The 17396-nt window shown below is 40.3% G+C and overlaps 1 protein-coding gene across 1 annotated transcript in view; it reads right to left on the bottom strand.

The window, feature by feature from the left end:
* Positions 1-858: 858 nt before the first annotated feature.
* The window catches only part of TUBB1 (tubulin beta 1 class VI), an 82800-nt gene continuing 66262 nt past the window's right edge, over positions 859-17396 (bottom strand). Inside the window, exon 4 of the mRNA XM_044089977.1 lies at positions 859-2510. Within this exon, the coding sequence (XP_043945912.1) occupies positions 1432-2510 (1079 nt within the window). The 3' untranslated portion in view covers positions 859-1431. The remainder of the gene's footprint in view (positions 2511-17396) is intronic.

Raw genomic sequence — 17396 nt, 5'->3', positions numbered from 1 at the left:
ATATACGGATCGATTCTCATACTAATATACAGACTTAAGCAAGCATGTAAGCAATGTTGACATGTCTGTAATATTTTGACAACAGTATTAACACAGTATGTCTTTGTACCACAACAAAGTAATGCATTTTCTGTATCACAGTGGTGGTTTTGAATTTCACTCGTCCCTTCTTTACTGGACAGTTAAAATGGTACTTCCTGAGGTGTAATATACCATAAAATCAGAGTAAATTGTAGAGATGGATGGATGGTTTATTTTAGGGTTGCTTAAAAGGATTTGCAATGAATGATTCTGGCACTGAGGAGTGGAGTGACCTTCTGAGGGGGGTGGCGATTAAAACTGAATATTTTGTTTTTTAACAGCTGTGGATGAACAGAGTGGTTGAGCTGGTGAAATGATTCACTGGTTTTAGCCACTTGTGGGAAAGGACTGATGAAGCACTGCAAATGAGGCTAATGGTACTAGAAGATATATAGCAGAATTTGAGACTTAAGAAATGTTTAGCTCTGAAGCAAACGTACTAGAAGGGCAAAGGGCTGACATAATAGTATCATTATCTGCTGTCAAGATTTAGTTTGTTCAGTGTTATCCCATGTTCTGGTTCTTCTGCTAGTTAGTCCCTCCCAACCAGGTACTTTACAGAGTATCTGCTCATTTCTCCATACTTGGATATTAGTGTTCACTGAGGGGCCCTGCAGTTGCCTTGCTTTGTCACAGCGTTATTTCCACTGAGTTCATCAAAGGCAATAAGTTGCATAGTTCTTCACCCAAGGTACATTATAGTTTTGTTGACAAGTTATGTGCCTCAGCTGCCTGCTTGCTTTGCCACCATGATGACATTAAGAAAACAGTGAATGCCTTTATATTTTAATATACTACAGTGATTTCAATACTTGAAGTTCATCTAGTACCTTATTTTCTAATGCAACAAATGAGACGTATGTGGTATTCCAGGATGGAATTGGTATTTTCTATCTCTGGACAGCAAAATAATTTACCATGTAGCAATGTGTTACATTAGATAGAGAGCTGTGACTTCATGGCAGTTGTAACAAACTTGATTTAAACAGAGCTGTGACTTCATAGTAGCTGTATGCATTATAAATTTTGAACTTGTAAAAAATGCCTCTTTGATAATAAAATCTTGTAAAATTAACTAGCAGAACTGAATTTATCAAATTTTCAGTGAGGCTGTTTAAAAACTAGAAAATTTTGCTGATAGCATTGGATAAACAAAACATTTTGGAAATGCCTAAATTAGTTTCTAAGGGTTCTGTTAGTCCTCAGAATGAATATATAGCATCTAAGAAATTCCCAACACAAAAAAAGTTGTACGTGAGTAATAGTCTTGTGTTGACCTCATCACTACCTTTGCTGTAAACGTTCAAGTATTCTTTTAAGTTTGTTTCTATAGTAACAGATTGTCTGGGATCAGTTGTGCTCTTCATCTTCTTCTTCCTCCTCCTCCTCCTCCTCCTCATACATTTCATCCATGTCTGCAGGTGCATCTTGGTATTGCTGGTATTCAGCCACCAAGTCATTGGTGTTGCATTCTGCTTCTGTAAATTCCATTTCATCCATTCCCTCACCAGTGTACCAGTGCAGGAATGCTTTTCTTCTGTACATTGCTGAAAACTGCTCTGAGATCCTCCTAAAGATTTCTTGGATGGCAGTATTGTTCCCTATGAAGGTAGCTGACAGCTTGAGCCCTCGTGGTGGGATATCGCAGACTGCGACCTTAACATTGTTTGGAATCCATTCTACAAAGTAGCTACTGTTTCTTGTCTGGATAGCCAGCATCTGTTCATCCACTTCTTTTGTGGACATACGGCCCCTGAAGATAGCAGCCACTGTCATGTACCGACCATGTCTGGGGTCACAGGCTGTCATCATGTTTCTTGCATCAAACATCTGTTGTGTAAGCTCTGGCACTGTAAGAGCACTGTATATCTGACTGCTTCGAGAAGTTAGGGGAGCAAAGCCAGGCATGAAAAAATGCAAACGAGGGAAGGGTACCATATTCACTGCAAGTTTCCTCAAGTCTGCATTTAGCTGGCCAGGAAAACGGAGAGATGTGGTGACTCCACTCATAGTCATGGAAACCAGGTGGTTAAGATCACCGTATGTGGGGTTGGTTAGTTTAAGGGTTCTGAAACATATATCGTAAAGAGCTTCATTGTCAATGCAGAAAGTTTCATCTGTATTCTCTATTAGCTGGTGAATGGAGAGTATAGCATTATATGGTTCAACAACTGTGTCTGATACTTTTGGTGAAGGCATAATACTGAAGGTGTTCATGATTCTGTCTGGATATTCCTCTTTGATTTTATTAATGAGAAGAGTACCCATGCCAGATCCTGTTCCTCCTCCAAGAGAATGCACCATTTGGAAGCCTTGAAGACAGTCACAGCTTTCACATTCATTTCTTACTACATCTATTATACTTTCTATTAGTTCAGCTCCTTCGGTGTAGTGTCCTTTAGCCCAGTTGTTCCCAGCGCCTGAATGACCTAAGTTTAAACAATGGAGAGAGAAGAATAAGTTGATTAGATAGAAATGTAGAAAAAAAGTCAGACAACATTTTATTCAAGTTATGTATATTCCAACCTGGAATCTATACCTGTCTTCACAACATACAGCTCTAAAAAATAAAATATATGTAAAATTTAGCACTATTTAAGTGAAACTGGGAACACAGAAATGTCATGCTTAGGCTCAAAATGCATCTGTCATTGCATCTGTTAGGAACAAATATACAGTAGTGAGTTAGCTAGTGCTTTTTTTGGGATAGCACAAGCTTGGTTCTCATCAGTGGTGTTCTGCAAGAAGGTTATGAGGCTGCTACAAAACTGACTCTAAAGTACCATCACAAAACAGATAAGGAGGTATAAGAGTGAGATTACTTAAAGGCCTGAAAAGTTGCTTGGCTGAAGAATGATGGTGTTGAAGTTGAGGTGGTACTGGGTTTGTTATGAACTTTCTACAAATACATGCAGAGGTAGAAATCCATTGAGTTGTAGAAGGAATACCTGTTTAAAATAATGGTACAGTGTTACAGCAATGCTGGGTGCTTATAATAAAAGATAATTTCATCAATGATTCATAAAATGAAAGGTAAACTGCTGGAGGCAGACATCAGTTCTTTGGCTTATTCTTTTTTTGCAGCCTGACACCTGGAGCAGCATGAGGTTGTTTGCAGCCTGACACCTGGAGCAGCATGAGGTTGTTTGCAGCCTGACACCTGGAGCAGCATGAGGTTGTTTGCAGCCTGACACCTGGAGCAGCATGAGGTTGTTTGCAGCCTGACACCTGGAGCAGCATGAGGTTGTTTGCAGCCTGACACCTGGAGCAGCATGAGGTTGTTTGCATCCTGATACCTGTAGAAGCATAAGGTTGTTTGCAGCCTGATACCTGTAAAAGCATGAGGTTGCACTCTTCAGCCATTGCTGCTGTGTTGAGCCTGGCTACACAGCAGGTTCAACTTCATATGCTTTGCATTTCATTTTATGCTGCCTAAAGCCTCCTAGATCATCAAATTCTATTGTTGACACCCTATAGACCCATTCATTCGTCTCTATTGTAAGATCCTGGTCCATCTGTTTCTGGGTTGGTGTGAGAGTTGTATACTCAGAAGTTCCTTAGACTGGTGAAGTCAGTTTCTGAAAGTCAGCTGTCACAAAATGGGTCTCAGCCCCCACCCCCAGCAAAATTCTCCCTGCTTTGGCTGTTCAAAGATGCATGCATCATTCAGACATGCCTGTCCCTCTGAACCATATTTTGCATTGCATTACCTCAGCCAACAATGCTGCATTTTATGTCCATATGTGGTGTTTAGCAGTGTAGCTGACAAGACTGGCATCCTTCTCCAAGGATGGATGAACCAGCGATGGCTGCCTATTCCCACCCTCTCCTACTTAGTCCTTCCTGCTTACTAATTATCAGGTGAGTAGTTGGGGCTTTATCCCTCTGCCACAGAGCTGGGTCTTGTGGTTTTGATATATGACTAATGCCACAAGAGACAGTTATCAACTTTTGTTCAGAGTATAGATATGCAATTCTGAGATTTGTGAACAATGTAGAAAAACTAAAAATGTATATATTTTTATGCTTAAAAGGTTAGTTCTTAGTCTGGCTTGGATAATAGCTATTATTCTATTTGCTCATATATCTAGTAATGTGGCTTGTTTAATGGCTGTCTCTCCTTCCCTTACTTAGAAGTACTGAGGCATTATAAACAAAGGGATTGTTTGTAGATCTAGGGATATCATTGTTCCCTTTACTCAGCCCTATCATTGAATATAATGCCTCTGGCTAGTCTCTATCCAGATAGATACAACTGTAATACCCACAGAGATACCTTACTAAAAGGATACAAGATGTAAATAACATGTCCTACATGGAGTGCCTCAAAGCCCTGTCACTATACTCTGTATTCTACAGACTTAGAGGTGACCAATGTCTGGCATACAAGGCATCTTCTGACCTAATACTGATGGGTTTACTGCATATGAACAAGTCAAATGGCATCAAAAATACTTGGTCTGGGGCTCTAAATCTCTTCTGCAACATCAACAGAATGATTTGGCAGGACAGGTATATCTTACAGAGGATACCAGTGCTCTGGAACAGACTCCCAATCTACACAAAAAAAGTTAATTCCTTTCCATATTCAAGCGGTCCAAAATGCTTTATCCCATGCATGGATCCCCCACACAATTATGGTATGTTACCCCTAATGAGAATAACTGTTGCCCATGGGGATGGGTGAGGCCAATCTTCAACCAAACAGGATAGGTTAATTGAAGCACAAGAAGGGAAATTGGCTAGGCTTAAAATTGTCCCCCAAGGGCAGCTAGTCTGGCACTTTCCTATGAACCCAAGGTTAATATTAGCTTAAAAACGTCTAAATAAAAGTGTTAGCAGAAGGAGCCTTCCTCTCAAAATTAAACAATTAAAAATCCAGATTTGACATCAGGTGCTTTAAAAGTAGTGATTGTGTTTGAGGTAACCTGATCTGTTGTGCCAAGTGAAATTGCTCATTCTTTTGCTGGTGTCTGGATTTATTATTTAATTTCATTGCTATTCTGTTGTTCTTGACAGCACCTCACTGCCTAACCGTAGAGGTGATGTAATTAGTTTATTCCTTGTTGATTAAATTCTTAGCATCTTACATTCTAATGGCCATTTCCAGTTAATTCAACACATGAAACATCATCGTATTTCTCCCCAGGTCTAAATGACAACATACATTTTACATCTTCTGAAGAAACAAAAGTGAATGCTGTTACTTAGGTTTTAATGAATTTTGTCATTTTTAATTACTTCCCATGTATGCAATGTGATGTCACTTTAATAAGTATTTAATCAGACTCTTATCTCTGCTGTTTTAGAGTCTGAAATCAGTTGGACTTGAACAAAAGTACTTGTAGTTTCTATTACTTTTCTCCTAGCAATGGTGCTTTTCTTATTTTTAATTCATCTTGGAAGTATGTGTACATTTTATTTTATAAATCTCAACTTATTAGAAGCAGGTGAAAGTTCACTTGACCAAAACAGCACTAAGTATTTGTGAGGCATCTACCTGGACATTTGTATTCTCTTTTTTCTATGTGCTGTAACTAGATACACAATCCAGTAACGGAGCTAGGTTCACTTTTGTAGTTTTGAAGGGCATGTGGATTTCACAGGCTTCACTCCATCTTACTGCTTTAGTTTTCTTCTCAGAACAGTATTATATAACAATGTAACAGTAATCTTTATGTAGAGCACAGTACACTTGTCAGTATAGTCAGTGTAATAGATGATGTCTTTACATTCACCACTGCAGTATTCCTTACTAACGGGATTCCCTGCCGTGAAGCTTTCCGCCTGGCCAGTTTACAAAAGATTTCCATTGCTTTAAGATATGCTGAATGTCCCCTGCTTACTCCTTGCATAAGGTAGGGTATAAAGGTGATGTTCAGGCGTACCATCCTCAGAACTTTTTTTACCACCAGTCTGAAAGCTGTTTTAACAGCCAGTCTGTTGCATACATCCGTTTTTTTTTATTATACAGTTTTTCTGTTTATTGGCTTTTCTGTGCTTGCTCCTGTTTGCTAGTGTCCTCACAGTTGCAGATAAGTACCCAGTTTGGTTTTTTTGTTACTTTTTCTGTTTTGTTTAGTGCTGTTTGGAATTAATGTCATCCAGGAAGGGTAAATTCCAGTGTGGGAGACTGAGTCCCCATAAAGACCGTCACGATAAGTGTCTTTTTTGCCTTGGTGCTACTCTCGACCATACGTCTTGTTCAATTTGCCTTGCTCACAACCGTACGTCCCCAAAGCTCTTTGTAGTAGGCTTTCTTCCCTTTCCTTGAGAGCCAGCAACTTAAGCTTCTTGCTGTGGGTACTATGCATGGAACTTCCTGCCACAAGGGTCAGCCGTCTGGGAAGAAAAAGGTGCATAAGGTAATCTTCCGCTGTCCAGTCTCTGCCGGGTGTTTCTCCTGAGGTTATTATGCACCTGGAGGATCACTCAGTTGTTTTGTCAGATTCTTCTACAATGTCTGTGTTGGAAACTGGTGAGGATTTGGCAGGCAGCACATCGACAAGGCTTTGTAGGCATCCATTTTGGGTGTTCAGAGGGAACCACTGTTGACTGTTTCTGAGGGGTCTAATGGGGTTCTGCAAATTCTCTTTCAGGAGGAGGTTTCTACTGCAGTTGGGGAATGCCATCCTGAGTCTGGGCCTTCTGGGGTTTCCAGGATGACGGTCCCTTTGAAGAAGAAACAGAAAACTAATCATGTCTCTTCTGCTCTTAGGGATCCACAAAGTGTGTGGCAGGCCTTTACTCAAGGTGTTATTTAAAGCTTTACTGTTGCTGTGGCCTCCTCAAGGGGTTTCAGTTCCTGCTCCTCCTTGGTCTGCTTCTTCCCCTAAAAGGCCCAGAGAATTCCATTCTTCTGAGGTAGATTCTGATGATTACTCCCTTGCTTATTCTGCCCAGATTCCTTCTCCTTTAGACAACAGGTCTGAGGAGGAGGATTCTCATACTCTTGATAATCCCTCTGAGGAAATTTCCTTCGTGGACATGATGTCTAGGACGGAGTCTATATTAGTTCATCGACAGCTTAAGTTGTCGAATCTGTAATGATTGAGACCTAAGCGTCGAACTTGCAAAATCACGAATGGCCATTTAAGCGAATTCTGTCCTCGGGAAAGAATTCAGTAGGCCGTCTGCGAACAAAATTAACTTTTCAACCTAAATAAAGTGGGGGACTTCGTCCCCCACCCCCCTAACTAAATATACCAACTCCGAGATCGCTCAACATTGCTGAAAAGGCAAATCCCCGATAACGGCCAAGTGACTTCTTTCCCGAGGAAAGAATTCGCTGAAATAATAATATAATAATAATATAATATAGATATAAGGAATAAAGTGGATACTGGAACCTTATTTTGAGTTTTAGGATATAATGTGTTGAGTGAGAATATTAAACAGACCATGCTCCATTATTAGGAATTTTTGAGAAGTTTTGATGAATTAGATGGGCTGGTGAACAAAAATGTAGTATTCTCATACAAAAGAGGAAGAAGTATACGAGATTTGGTGGTACACACTAAATTTCAAAGGCCAGACATAAAAATGTCTGTGCAGCTTTGGAACAAAGGACTAGATCCTGTAGAAAGTGTAGGGGATGTCCTTATATAGTAAATTCTTTTCAGACCATAAATGGCATCCCTTTTAGTGTAAAAGGGGAATACAATTGTAGAACAGAAGGGGTAGTGTATGCAATTAAATGCACGTGTAATATGTTCTATATTGGACAAACAAAAAATATTTAAAGTTAAATTGTTGGAACATTTGGGAGACATCAGGTCAGGTAAGATAAAAAGCCCCTTAGCCCAGCATTTCAGAAGTTACCATAATGGAAATCCTGAAGGACTTAGGCAACTATTTTAGAACAGGTTTGTTTAAAAAATAATAATAAGGAAGTTCATAGATATAATCTTTTGAAAAAGGAAACTATATTTATTTTAAAATATGGAACACTGATGCCGAAGGGATTGAATACTGAATGGTGCTGGAAAAAGTGTTATATGAAATTAGACATGGTCACTTTAAAAGTTTTAATTGATGTTTTTATTGTTTAATTGTTAATTGATTGAAGCTGCTGGTATTATAAAAATGACTGCTGAATTTGTGTATTTTACTCCTTGAAGGCTATTTGTAGCCGAGGTGCTAGAGAAATAAAAGTTATTTTGGTTATATGTGGTGTCATTTGTGTCAAAGCACTTATTCTTGGTGTTGTTTAGCTGTACTATTCAAGAAGTGCCTGTGTCCCAAAGGGGGAAATGGTTTTATTCCAGAATGTTTCTAGTGCCCAGAAAAGAAGGTACTTGGAGACCTATTCTAGACCTCCCCCATCTGAACAACTCTTGGAAGGTGCCTTCCTTTTGGATGCTGTCCCTTCAGTTCCTTTTCCTCTCTTGCTCCCTCAGGCCTTTCTGGTGTCTCTGGACCTCATAGATGCTTATCTCCTTATTCTGATTTATCCTCTTTTCAGGAGATTTTTGTGTTTCTCTGTTGCTTCCTAGCATTTTCAGTTCTGTGCTTTGCCCTTTCTATTGCCCCTAGGGTGTTTACTAAATGCTATGCTCCTGTGATTGGCTTTTGCAGGCTTCAAGGGATCAAAATATTTCCTTATTTGGGCACCCTGCTGATTCAGGTGTCTTATCCAGAGGTCCTTTTGCAAAATCTTCATTTTTACCATTTCTCTTCTTCAGAGCCTGGGGTTCATAATAAACTTAAACAAGTCTTCCCTGACTCCTTCGCAAGATCATGTCACTCTGGGTTGCAGGTTTCAAATGGTGCCAATGCTGGCATCCCTGCCTCCTCCATTAACTATCATTTCTTTCTTTCAAGCTCTTCTTCCCCTGGCCTCCATTTCAGTCAAGGAGTGTCTGAGAGCTCTGGGGTTCATGGCTTCCACCATTCTGATACTTCCTCTGGCCAAGCTCCACACGAGGAAGTTCCAGTGGTTTCTGAAGCTGGTGTTTTGCAAACGTTGATACAGCTATATATGTGGAAGTGGTGACATCAGCAGGGCTGGACATGACAGGTTGACATAGAGAAGAAGGGAATGGGCTCAGTGTTTGGCCAGATGTTGGAGTCTGACTGTGGCAGAAATCCCTGAATTTACAACTGCAGCAGGGACTCCAACATCAGCAGCTGTGAGTAATTTGATAGCAAAACTATACTTTTCAATTATTTTATTGGTATAACTTATAATATCTGACAGAAACTGTCTCACCATGTCTATATCTTCATCTTGAGGTATAACAACACAAAAATAAGTATACGTAAAGATATCAAATAAAAATGTCACCGTAAAAAATCTGCTAGCTTGATTCTATTAATTTTATTGAGGAAGTTTTAAGAGTCCTTAATGTATATAAAAGTCATGTGATTGGCTTTAACATTGTGTCCAGGTAGGTGGAGATGGACTTGGAATTCCACCACCCAAAACAATGTAACAATGGGTCTGAAAGGGGGTTTTGAATATTGTAAATGTTAGGCATCCTGAGTAAGAATGCAGTCCTAGGATATTTGACTTGTAAATTGAAAGTATAGCATCCACCTACCCATTATGAAGTAAATCTAATATAAAAAGATCTGTGTTTATGTGCTAAACTAATATCTCTTAATGCTACAGTAGCATAACTAAGGCCATCCTAGATACATGATCACTAGCATTCATGAGTACAATTTCTCCCTCATTGTCTACTTTCATAATTTGCAGTGTTGTATTAGCATGCAGCTCTCATATAGCAAATGCTTCCTGAGAGGATCAGTTGAGCCTATTATTCTTAGGAGGGATTTTCAACAATTTGTGGATGTGCCTCATGTTCAAAATCCCTCAGAACCTGAATAAGGGATTAATTAAAAGTGCTACATTTTCTAAGAATGAATTCATGAATATGATCTTTCAAAACAAGGACTCCGTTTTCTCACATATAAAGAGTTTTAGTAAGCTCATCTCTCTTATTTATTTTATTTTATTTTACATTTGTTAACCGGGGGTGTCTGACTGAGCCGAAAAGGCCCTGTTTTAGCAGAGGCCCGGGGAGAAAAGCTCCACAAAGAAAAATTACAGACACATTTAGTTATTTAGACATAATCAGTATACACACAAATTACAAGAGACATGTTTTTACAGTGGCATGCGGCACAAACAGTTACAGTGGAGAGAACAATCAAAAAAGATATTCATTTTAAAAATAAAGGTAAATAATAGATTTGTGGTGTACAGCTGAACTTTGGAATGTAGGTAGAATACATACATAGTACACAGGTACAGTACATACATTGTAGATTAGCCAGTGTTTGTGAGTAAGATTGAAAAACTATTATAAATTGCTCTAGATTTACTATGCATATGTTATCCGCTTTCACTAGCCTGGGGAGCAATCATGGCACTGCCAACTTTGCTTGAGATGTTGCCTGATGAGGTCTTTAAAGGAGGCTTTAGATGATGTGTTTTGAATGCTAGTAGGGACAGAATTCCATTTTTTAGCCACCGAACTACTATATAGCACATCTGCAAAGCTATTGTAGTTGTTGGTGACTTCTAGTAGTAGTTTGCTTGATGATCTAAGAGGCCTTTTGGCTGAGTGATGTTGTACTAGGTTTTTGAGGGCAGGACACTTATTGGGGAGGTAATAGATAGAATGACAGAGGCAGAGCTGATTGTAGGTTAGGAGGTTGGGCAGTTCAAGCCAGTGGAGCTGTCTCAAAGCAGTACAATGATGAGTTCTATATGAGCAATTTGCAGCAAAATGGGCAATTCTGTTATAGCAAGCTTCCATTTTGCTTAGTTCAGTTTTGTTGAGATTAGTCAGAATGGGAGATGCATAGAGTAGGGTGGATAGAAGTTGGGAGCGAGCAATGGCTGATCTTGTGTTGTTGGTAAGAAATGGTTTGATACGGTAGAGTGACCCCAGTTTGGCATGTACCTTTTCAATAGTTAAGTTCAGATGACTATCAAATTTTAGGTGGGAGTCTATGGTTATTCCCAATAGCTTAGCCTGTGGCACTGGAGCAATTGGAGTAGCATTTGTGGAGTAGATAGTGAATTGACTGTTAGTGTTTTTGTTAGAACTGGTTATAATCATAAGCTGAGTTTTCTTTGGATTGAGGATAAGTTGGGCTTTGGTAAGGTAGTTTTCAACGTCAGAGAATGCTAGTTGAGTTGTTTGCAGGAGGGTGGGAATGTTTTATGCAGCACAGATTAAGGTAGTGTCATCTGCATACTGAATTATAGATGCATGCTGTGTGGAGGTGTGGAGGTCATTTGTGAAGACTGTGAATAGTAGTGGTCCTAAGATGGTCTCTTAGCTGAGGTAATAAATTAAAACCCTTTTTCAAGAAGACTGAAATGCAAAGGAGTTAAAGGAACTCATCTCTGATACATTGTTCTCTTCAGTGTTTGTTCTCTTCAGTTTTTGCCTTTCCCACTTTATCATCCATCTTGATTGCATGCACTTTAGTATGTTGTGTATACCCCCCAGCCCCAGGACCTGCTTGAATAGTTCTCTAGCTCTTTTATTGCTTGTTGCCCGGATTTAGGTCTGTTTGGGAGCACATTGGTGTTTCTCCCACCAGTTTCTTCAACTTCTGGCATGTTTCAATGACTGGTATCTGCATAAGATTTCCATTTTATTACCCAGGCCAAAAATTACTGTGTCATGCATTCTCTACATTTTTTCTTGTTCCTTTTGATATTTTTGATTTTATTTTCAGAACGAGTAATGTTAAGCCTCTCAATTTTAACAAACATTTGATCATAGAAATTAAAAAAAACAGTAGTCTCTATGCTGCATATTTTTGTTAAGTTTCATTATCTGATGTTTAAGATCTGCTAATTGTAAATCATTTTGTTTACTTAGAAGGTCATGCTGCTTAATGCTAGGAGCCTTAACCTGAAAATGGACTCACTGGAGGCTCTCCTTGCACTGGAATATGTCAATGTCTGTGCAGTCATGGAAACTTGGTGCAGGGCTGCGGAGAGCACCCCTGCCTTACCCAGGATATACCTCCTTCTGACCCCAAAATGAGGTCGGGAAGACTAAGGGTGGTGGAGTCTCTATCTTCATTAAGGACAGGTACCTCCAGACTGGTTTGCCAACATGACACACTGGAACTACTCCAGGTGCAACCGACAGTTGGCAAGACACCCATCCAAGTTATAGTCAGCTATCAACACCCACTCCATGACTCGGGACACCCGCTCCTCTTACCTAGATCTACTTGACTCCATCAAGGTACCCCCTAACACACTGAGCCTTGGTGACTTCAACTATCCCACCATAGACTGGGTGAACTATTCTTGCACTAATGCACTCTCTCAACAATTCCTTGACCATCAATTCTAATGCACTAGACCAGCTCATCTCATCCACCACAAGGGGAGATAACATTCTGGACTTGGTTCTCACCGACATGGGCAACCGCTGCAACACTCCCATAGTATGTTCTTCCCTGGTGAGATCAGATCATTGGACTGTCTCATTCAAAGTTTCTATCCCCCCCACCCACCCATAATCAAGCTAAAAAAATTCTCAGAAGCTGACTAAAACCTCCTAAGGGAGGGTATCTGTAGCGTCACACCACTGCCCCCCTCATAGGATGCAGACAACTGTGCTGAACAATACACCAATGCAGTATACAAGCACCTGTACAACTGCATGGACTCAGCCATACCCAATAGAAATAAAACCTGCTCCTCAAGAAATCACAAACCTGTTTGGTGGACATCCTCTATCAACAGGCTTTAAAACAAAATGGAGAAACTGATGTCCAAGGGTAAAAAGAACAAATTCCAAATTGGAAAAACTCCCTCCTTAGCCTCAACAAGCAAATTAGATCACTAGTGAAAACCTCCAAAGTCAATTATGAATTGAAATTAGCCTCTGAAACAAAGGGAAACTATAATGTCATCTTCAGTTACATCAGGAACTTCCATGGCAAAGCCCAGGTTTGTTCAAAATTAGTACTTAACAGTATCACTTACACTGATTCTGTTCACTTAGCCAACCTGCTAGCAGATAGGTTCAGTGCAAACTTCAGCCCCCTGTCCCCTCAAAAGCCTTTTCATCATCCCCGATTCTTGTCCCGCATCTCATATCTCCATAGATCAAGTATTACAGGCCCTATCCAAGGCAAAGAACACAGATTCCGTGGAACCTGACAGTATCCCAGGATGTATTCTGCACCATCTCCAGCAAGAACTGGCTTCACCATTGACCACCCTTTTCAACCACAGCCTTAAGTATAGGCTTCATTCCAGCAGAATGAAGGACTCCCATTGCCATCCCCTTGCACAAAAGTGGTGCCACTACTGACCCTGGAAACTATTACCCCATTAGCTTGACAAGTCTGAGATGTAAAGCCATGGAGCGTATTATTATGGATCTCATAAACAAGGACATAGGCAATCTCCAAGCACTTAACCCCACCCAGTTCAGATTAGTCAAGGGCAGATCTTGCCTGTTGAACTTGGTTGACTTCTTTGAGACTGTCACCAAGGCCTTGGATGAGGGAAAATCAGTACATACAACTTACCTTGACCTGGCCAAGGCCTTTCACACAATCCCCCACTTGGGCATCATCGAAAAGCTAACACAACTTGGCATTAATCCCTGTCTCATCAGGTGGGTGGCCAACTGGCTCACCAACAAGAGCCGCAAAGTCAAAATAGGCACTTCCACCTCCAATAGCAAACTTGTCACTAGTGGAGTTCCCCAAGGATCTGTCCTGGGACCCCTACTGTTTGGCATCTACTTCTCAGAGGTCCAGGCAAAGACAAAAGGCCTGTGGTTGACCAGGTTTGCGGATGACTGTAAGTTGGGTGCTGTCTGACTCCCCAAATGATAACATATTGCAGGAGAGTCTCACAGCAACTAATGACTGGTGCCAAAGTCATGGCTTCAAACTAAATGCAAAAAAAAGTATCATTATACCATTTGGCAAAAGCACGACCCCTACTGATTACCACATCAACAGCAACCCCTCTAAGCACACAACGTGTTTTGAGAGATGTGGGCACTCAGATTGATAACAACCTCACATTCGACCATCATGTAGCGGCAGTGGTCAGAAAAGCCTTTTACTTGGTTCATCTCATAAGTAAAGGGATTGCATCCAGAAAAAAGGAGGTTATTACCTCTCTATACTCCTCCCTCATTGGACCAATAATTGAGTATAACACCCCATTTGGTATGTACCTCTCCAAACATCTGCACCAACTGGAAAGGCCACTGAAATAGCTCACAAAGAGAATCCATGGCCTCCAACACCTGTCCTATGTAGACAGGCTCAAATCATTATCACTCTACTCAGTATCATACATATTGCTCAGGGGTGATCTGTGTCTTGCCTACAAGGCAATCTCGGACACTGCTCTACTAGAGATGCTCCATATCCGTAAATCCATAAGTCTAACTCCTCAGCATTAGCTGCTCAAAAGGCCTGAATCTAATATGTGATATCAACAAAACCTGCAGGAGAGACAGGTTTGTCTCCCAGAGGCTGCTCCATCTCTGGAATAGACTTCCCATGCAGGTCAAACAGAGTACCTCGCTGACCTTCTTCAAGCACAACCTTGGTGAGTGGATGGGAAACCACAAATTTGTCCCAGGGGTTCCACCTGTGTCCCTCATTGACAGGGGTGACAGGTGCTGACTGAGGTTTCTTTTTGGGGATAAACTCTTGGCTAGGCTTGTAAGGGCCCAGGGCCATTAGCCTAGTTAACCTCCTGTGATCCTATAAGATGGGCATAGGTAGAACCCATATCATTAAAAAAAAAATAAAGTTCCTTAGCTAGTTGTCCTTATTTAAAACTTACAAAAATTTCAAAACCCTTCATCTCTTAGGAACAGAGCTTGCTTGGATGGAAATTTCTGAATATGTTCCATGCAAGTACTACCATTTTAAAATTGAGAATGATAGTTTATTTATAAGTTACTGTTGTGCGTAATACTTTGGAATAGGAATAACATTTTTAAATGAATATTTTAGAAGCGGTGGTGGTGCTGCGGTAGCATTGTCGCCTCACAGTTAGACGTTGCCCATTCGATTCTCAGTTGGAGCGTCTTCTGTGTGGCGACATGCGTGAATGGGCGTTCCTTTGTTGAAGGTTGTGCGTTAGGCCCGGCAAGCCAGCGTGTCAAAATCTACTGCCAATCATTAGCGGACCGGAGTTCCACTGTGGCGACTCCTAACCGGGAAAAGCCGAAAGAAACAAACAGTTTATGAAATAGAAGTTTAATATTCCTTTGATTTTTTTTTGTTGTTGAGTTTACTGAGCACACAGTGAAGAGTTCTGTTTTTACTCATCAATAATTACTTCACTGTTTTGCCATTGGCTTGTACAATGGACATGTGACCTTGACCAGTCTTAAGCTTTTCTGTTTGTTAAATGTTATTCTGATGAAGTCTCTTATGTTTTGTTAGATGAAAGAGCTTCCTAAATTTCTGAAGTTTATTTCTTCATCCTGGTGAATTGCATTTTTTTCTTTTCTTTTTCATGTTATTTGGTTTGCATTCAGCCACACATGCAGTTTGAGTTTTGCTTCACTCAGTATATATTTGTTGCTCTAATACTCACTTTGGGATTCAGAAGGCTTGGCATCTACAGTATATGTCTGGTGTACTCCATATAGGGAAGGTACTTAGTTCAGTATTCACAAAGCTTGGTACTTAGTTTGGTGTACACCATCTAAGACTGGTACTTCATTTAGGATTTAGAAAGTTAGGTGTATACCATGTAACATTTGCACTTAACTTAGGATGTAGTACTCTCACAGTGTTAGCTTGGTGTATGTGTACATATAACAGTAATACTTACTTTAAGATTTAGAAAACTTGGTATGGAGACCATACTGGCAGTGGCAGAATTTGAATCCCAGCACTACCAACCAAAGGTCATACCGAAGTAAATATTGTGGGAAGAAATAGCCAGGGAATTGTTATGTCTAGGCTTGTATAGGCCCTAGGGCTGACAGCCTAGTACCAACCTATGAACATGGAAGGGTCAGGTGCTACAGTCCTTGGTTACACTCTACTGCACCAAAGAGGTCTGATGGCTACCAGAGGGATGGTCTTGTGAGTCACACCACAGTTGCTCAATACTATAAAGTAAAAGACAAAAAGGAAGGATTTCTTGTTATGGTGGCAGTGTAAACACATGGGAGACCCTCTTTCTGTAAAGATAGGAAAGTAAAAGTAACTATTTGTATCCAACTTATTACTTGTAAATTAGTTTAATTCAGTTGCACATTGCCCCTATAATCTTCTAACAACCTGAATTTTAAGGGGGAAGTGGAAATAAACAGCTCAAAGTGAAAAGCTTCATGCAGAGAGAAGTGAAGCAGGCCTTGCAGAGGATGGGCAATCCTTTGCAGGCCATAACTGCAGAGACTCTGCCTGTTGAAATGCAGTTTCAACAAATACTGGATAAACTAATGGCAAGTGACTCAAAATTAAATTAATACATGGGCAGGACAGAGAAAGTCTGAGGAAGCACTTTCTCTACACTTAGACAGATTGTTGGGGATTCAGAAGGATGTAAAATAGCTGAATACTCATGTTATAGATAACCAGGTTAAGCTGGAATTACTTGAGATGAAACTTACAGATATTGAAGACAGGGCACATAGAAAGAACCTTAGATGTTCTTGCCTACCAGATAACAAAGAAGGAAGGGATTCTCATGCTTTTATGACATCATTATTTGTTAGAACAAACTGTTTTTTGTCACCACACGAAACTTTGATTGCGCAAGCTCACGGACTGTACTGTCCATGGACACAGGGAACCCCAAAAAGCCTAGGCATCTAGATAAATAATAGTTCGCTGTGCCACATATGGCCTAAAAGAATGAATCCTAAGAAAACTTTGGCAACCAGGGCAAAAGTTGATGGGTGGGGACATCAGAGTCTTTGCTGATCAAGATTATAACACTGAAACACACAGAAGGAGGATTTACACCATTTCTGCAGTTATGCAGGACTAGGAAGTTAAAATTTAAGTTACTATACCCAGTGTTTTTGAGGGTGGTCTTCCCAGCTGGAGTTAAAATGTATGCTGACTCCATGGAAGCATTGGAGGCACTAATAGAAGGATGTACACAGGGATGAGAACCTGAAAGTGATTGATGATCGATAGGGAAAAGGAAATCTCAGAACAGGGTGAGTACCAAGGCAAAAAAAAAATATATACCTCATCCAGTCTATAGACAACTGAAAAAAACTGGAAGGAAATGAGTGACTTGGATTTGTAGTTACAGAAACACATTAATAATAGGTGGTACCTCCGAACATAACAACAGACATTGTATTTCTTGATGTTACATTCAC

The sequence above is a fragment of the Protopterus annectens genome, chromosome 12.part0 (assembly GCF_019279795.1).
Source record: "Protopterus annectens isolate FY-2018-M chromosome 12.part0, PAN1.0, whole genome shotgun sequence".
NCBI lineage: Eukaryota > Metazoa > Chordata > Ceratodontiformes > Protopteridae > Protopterus > Protopterus annectens.
This window is presented reverse-complemented; position numbering and strand designations above follow the sequence as displayed.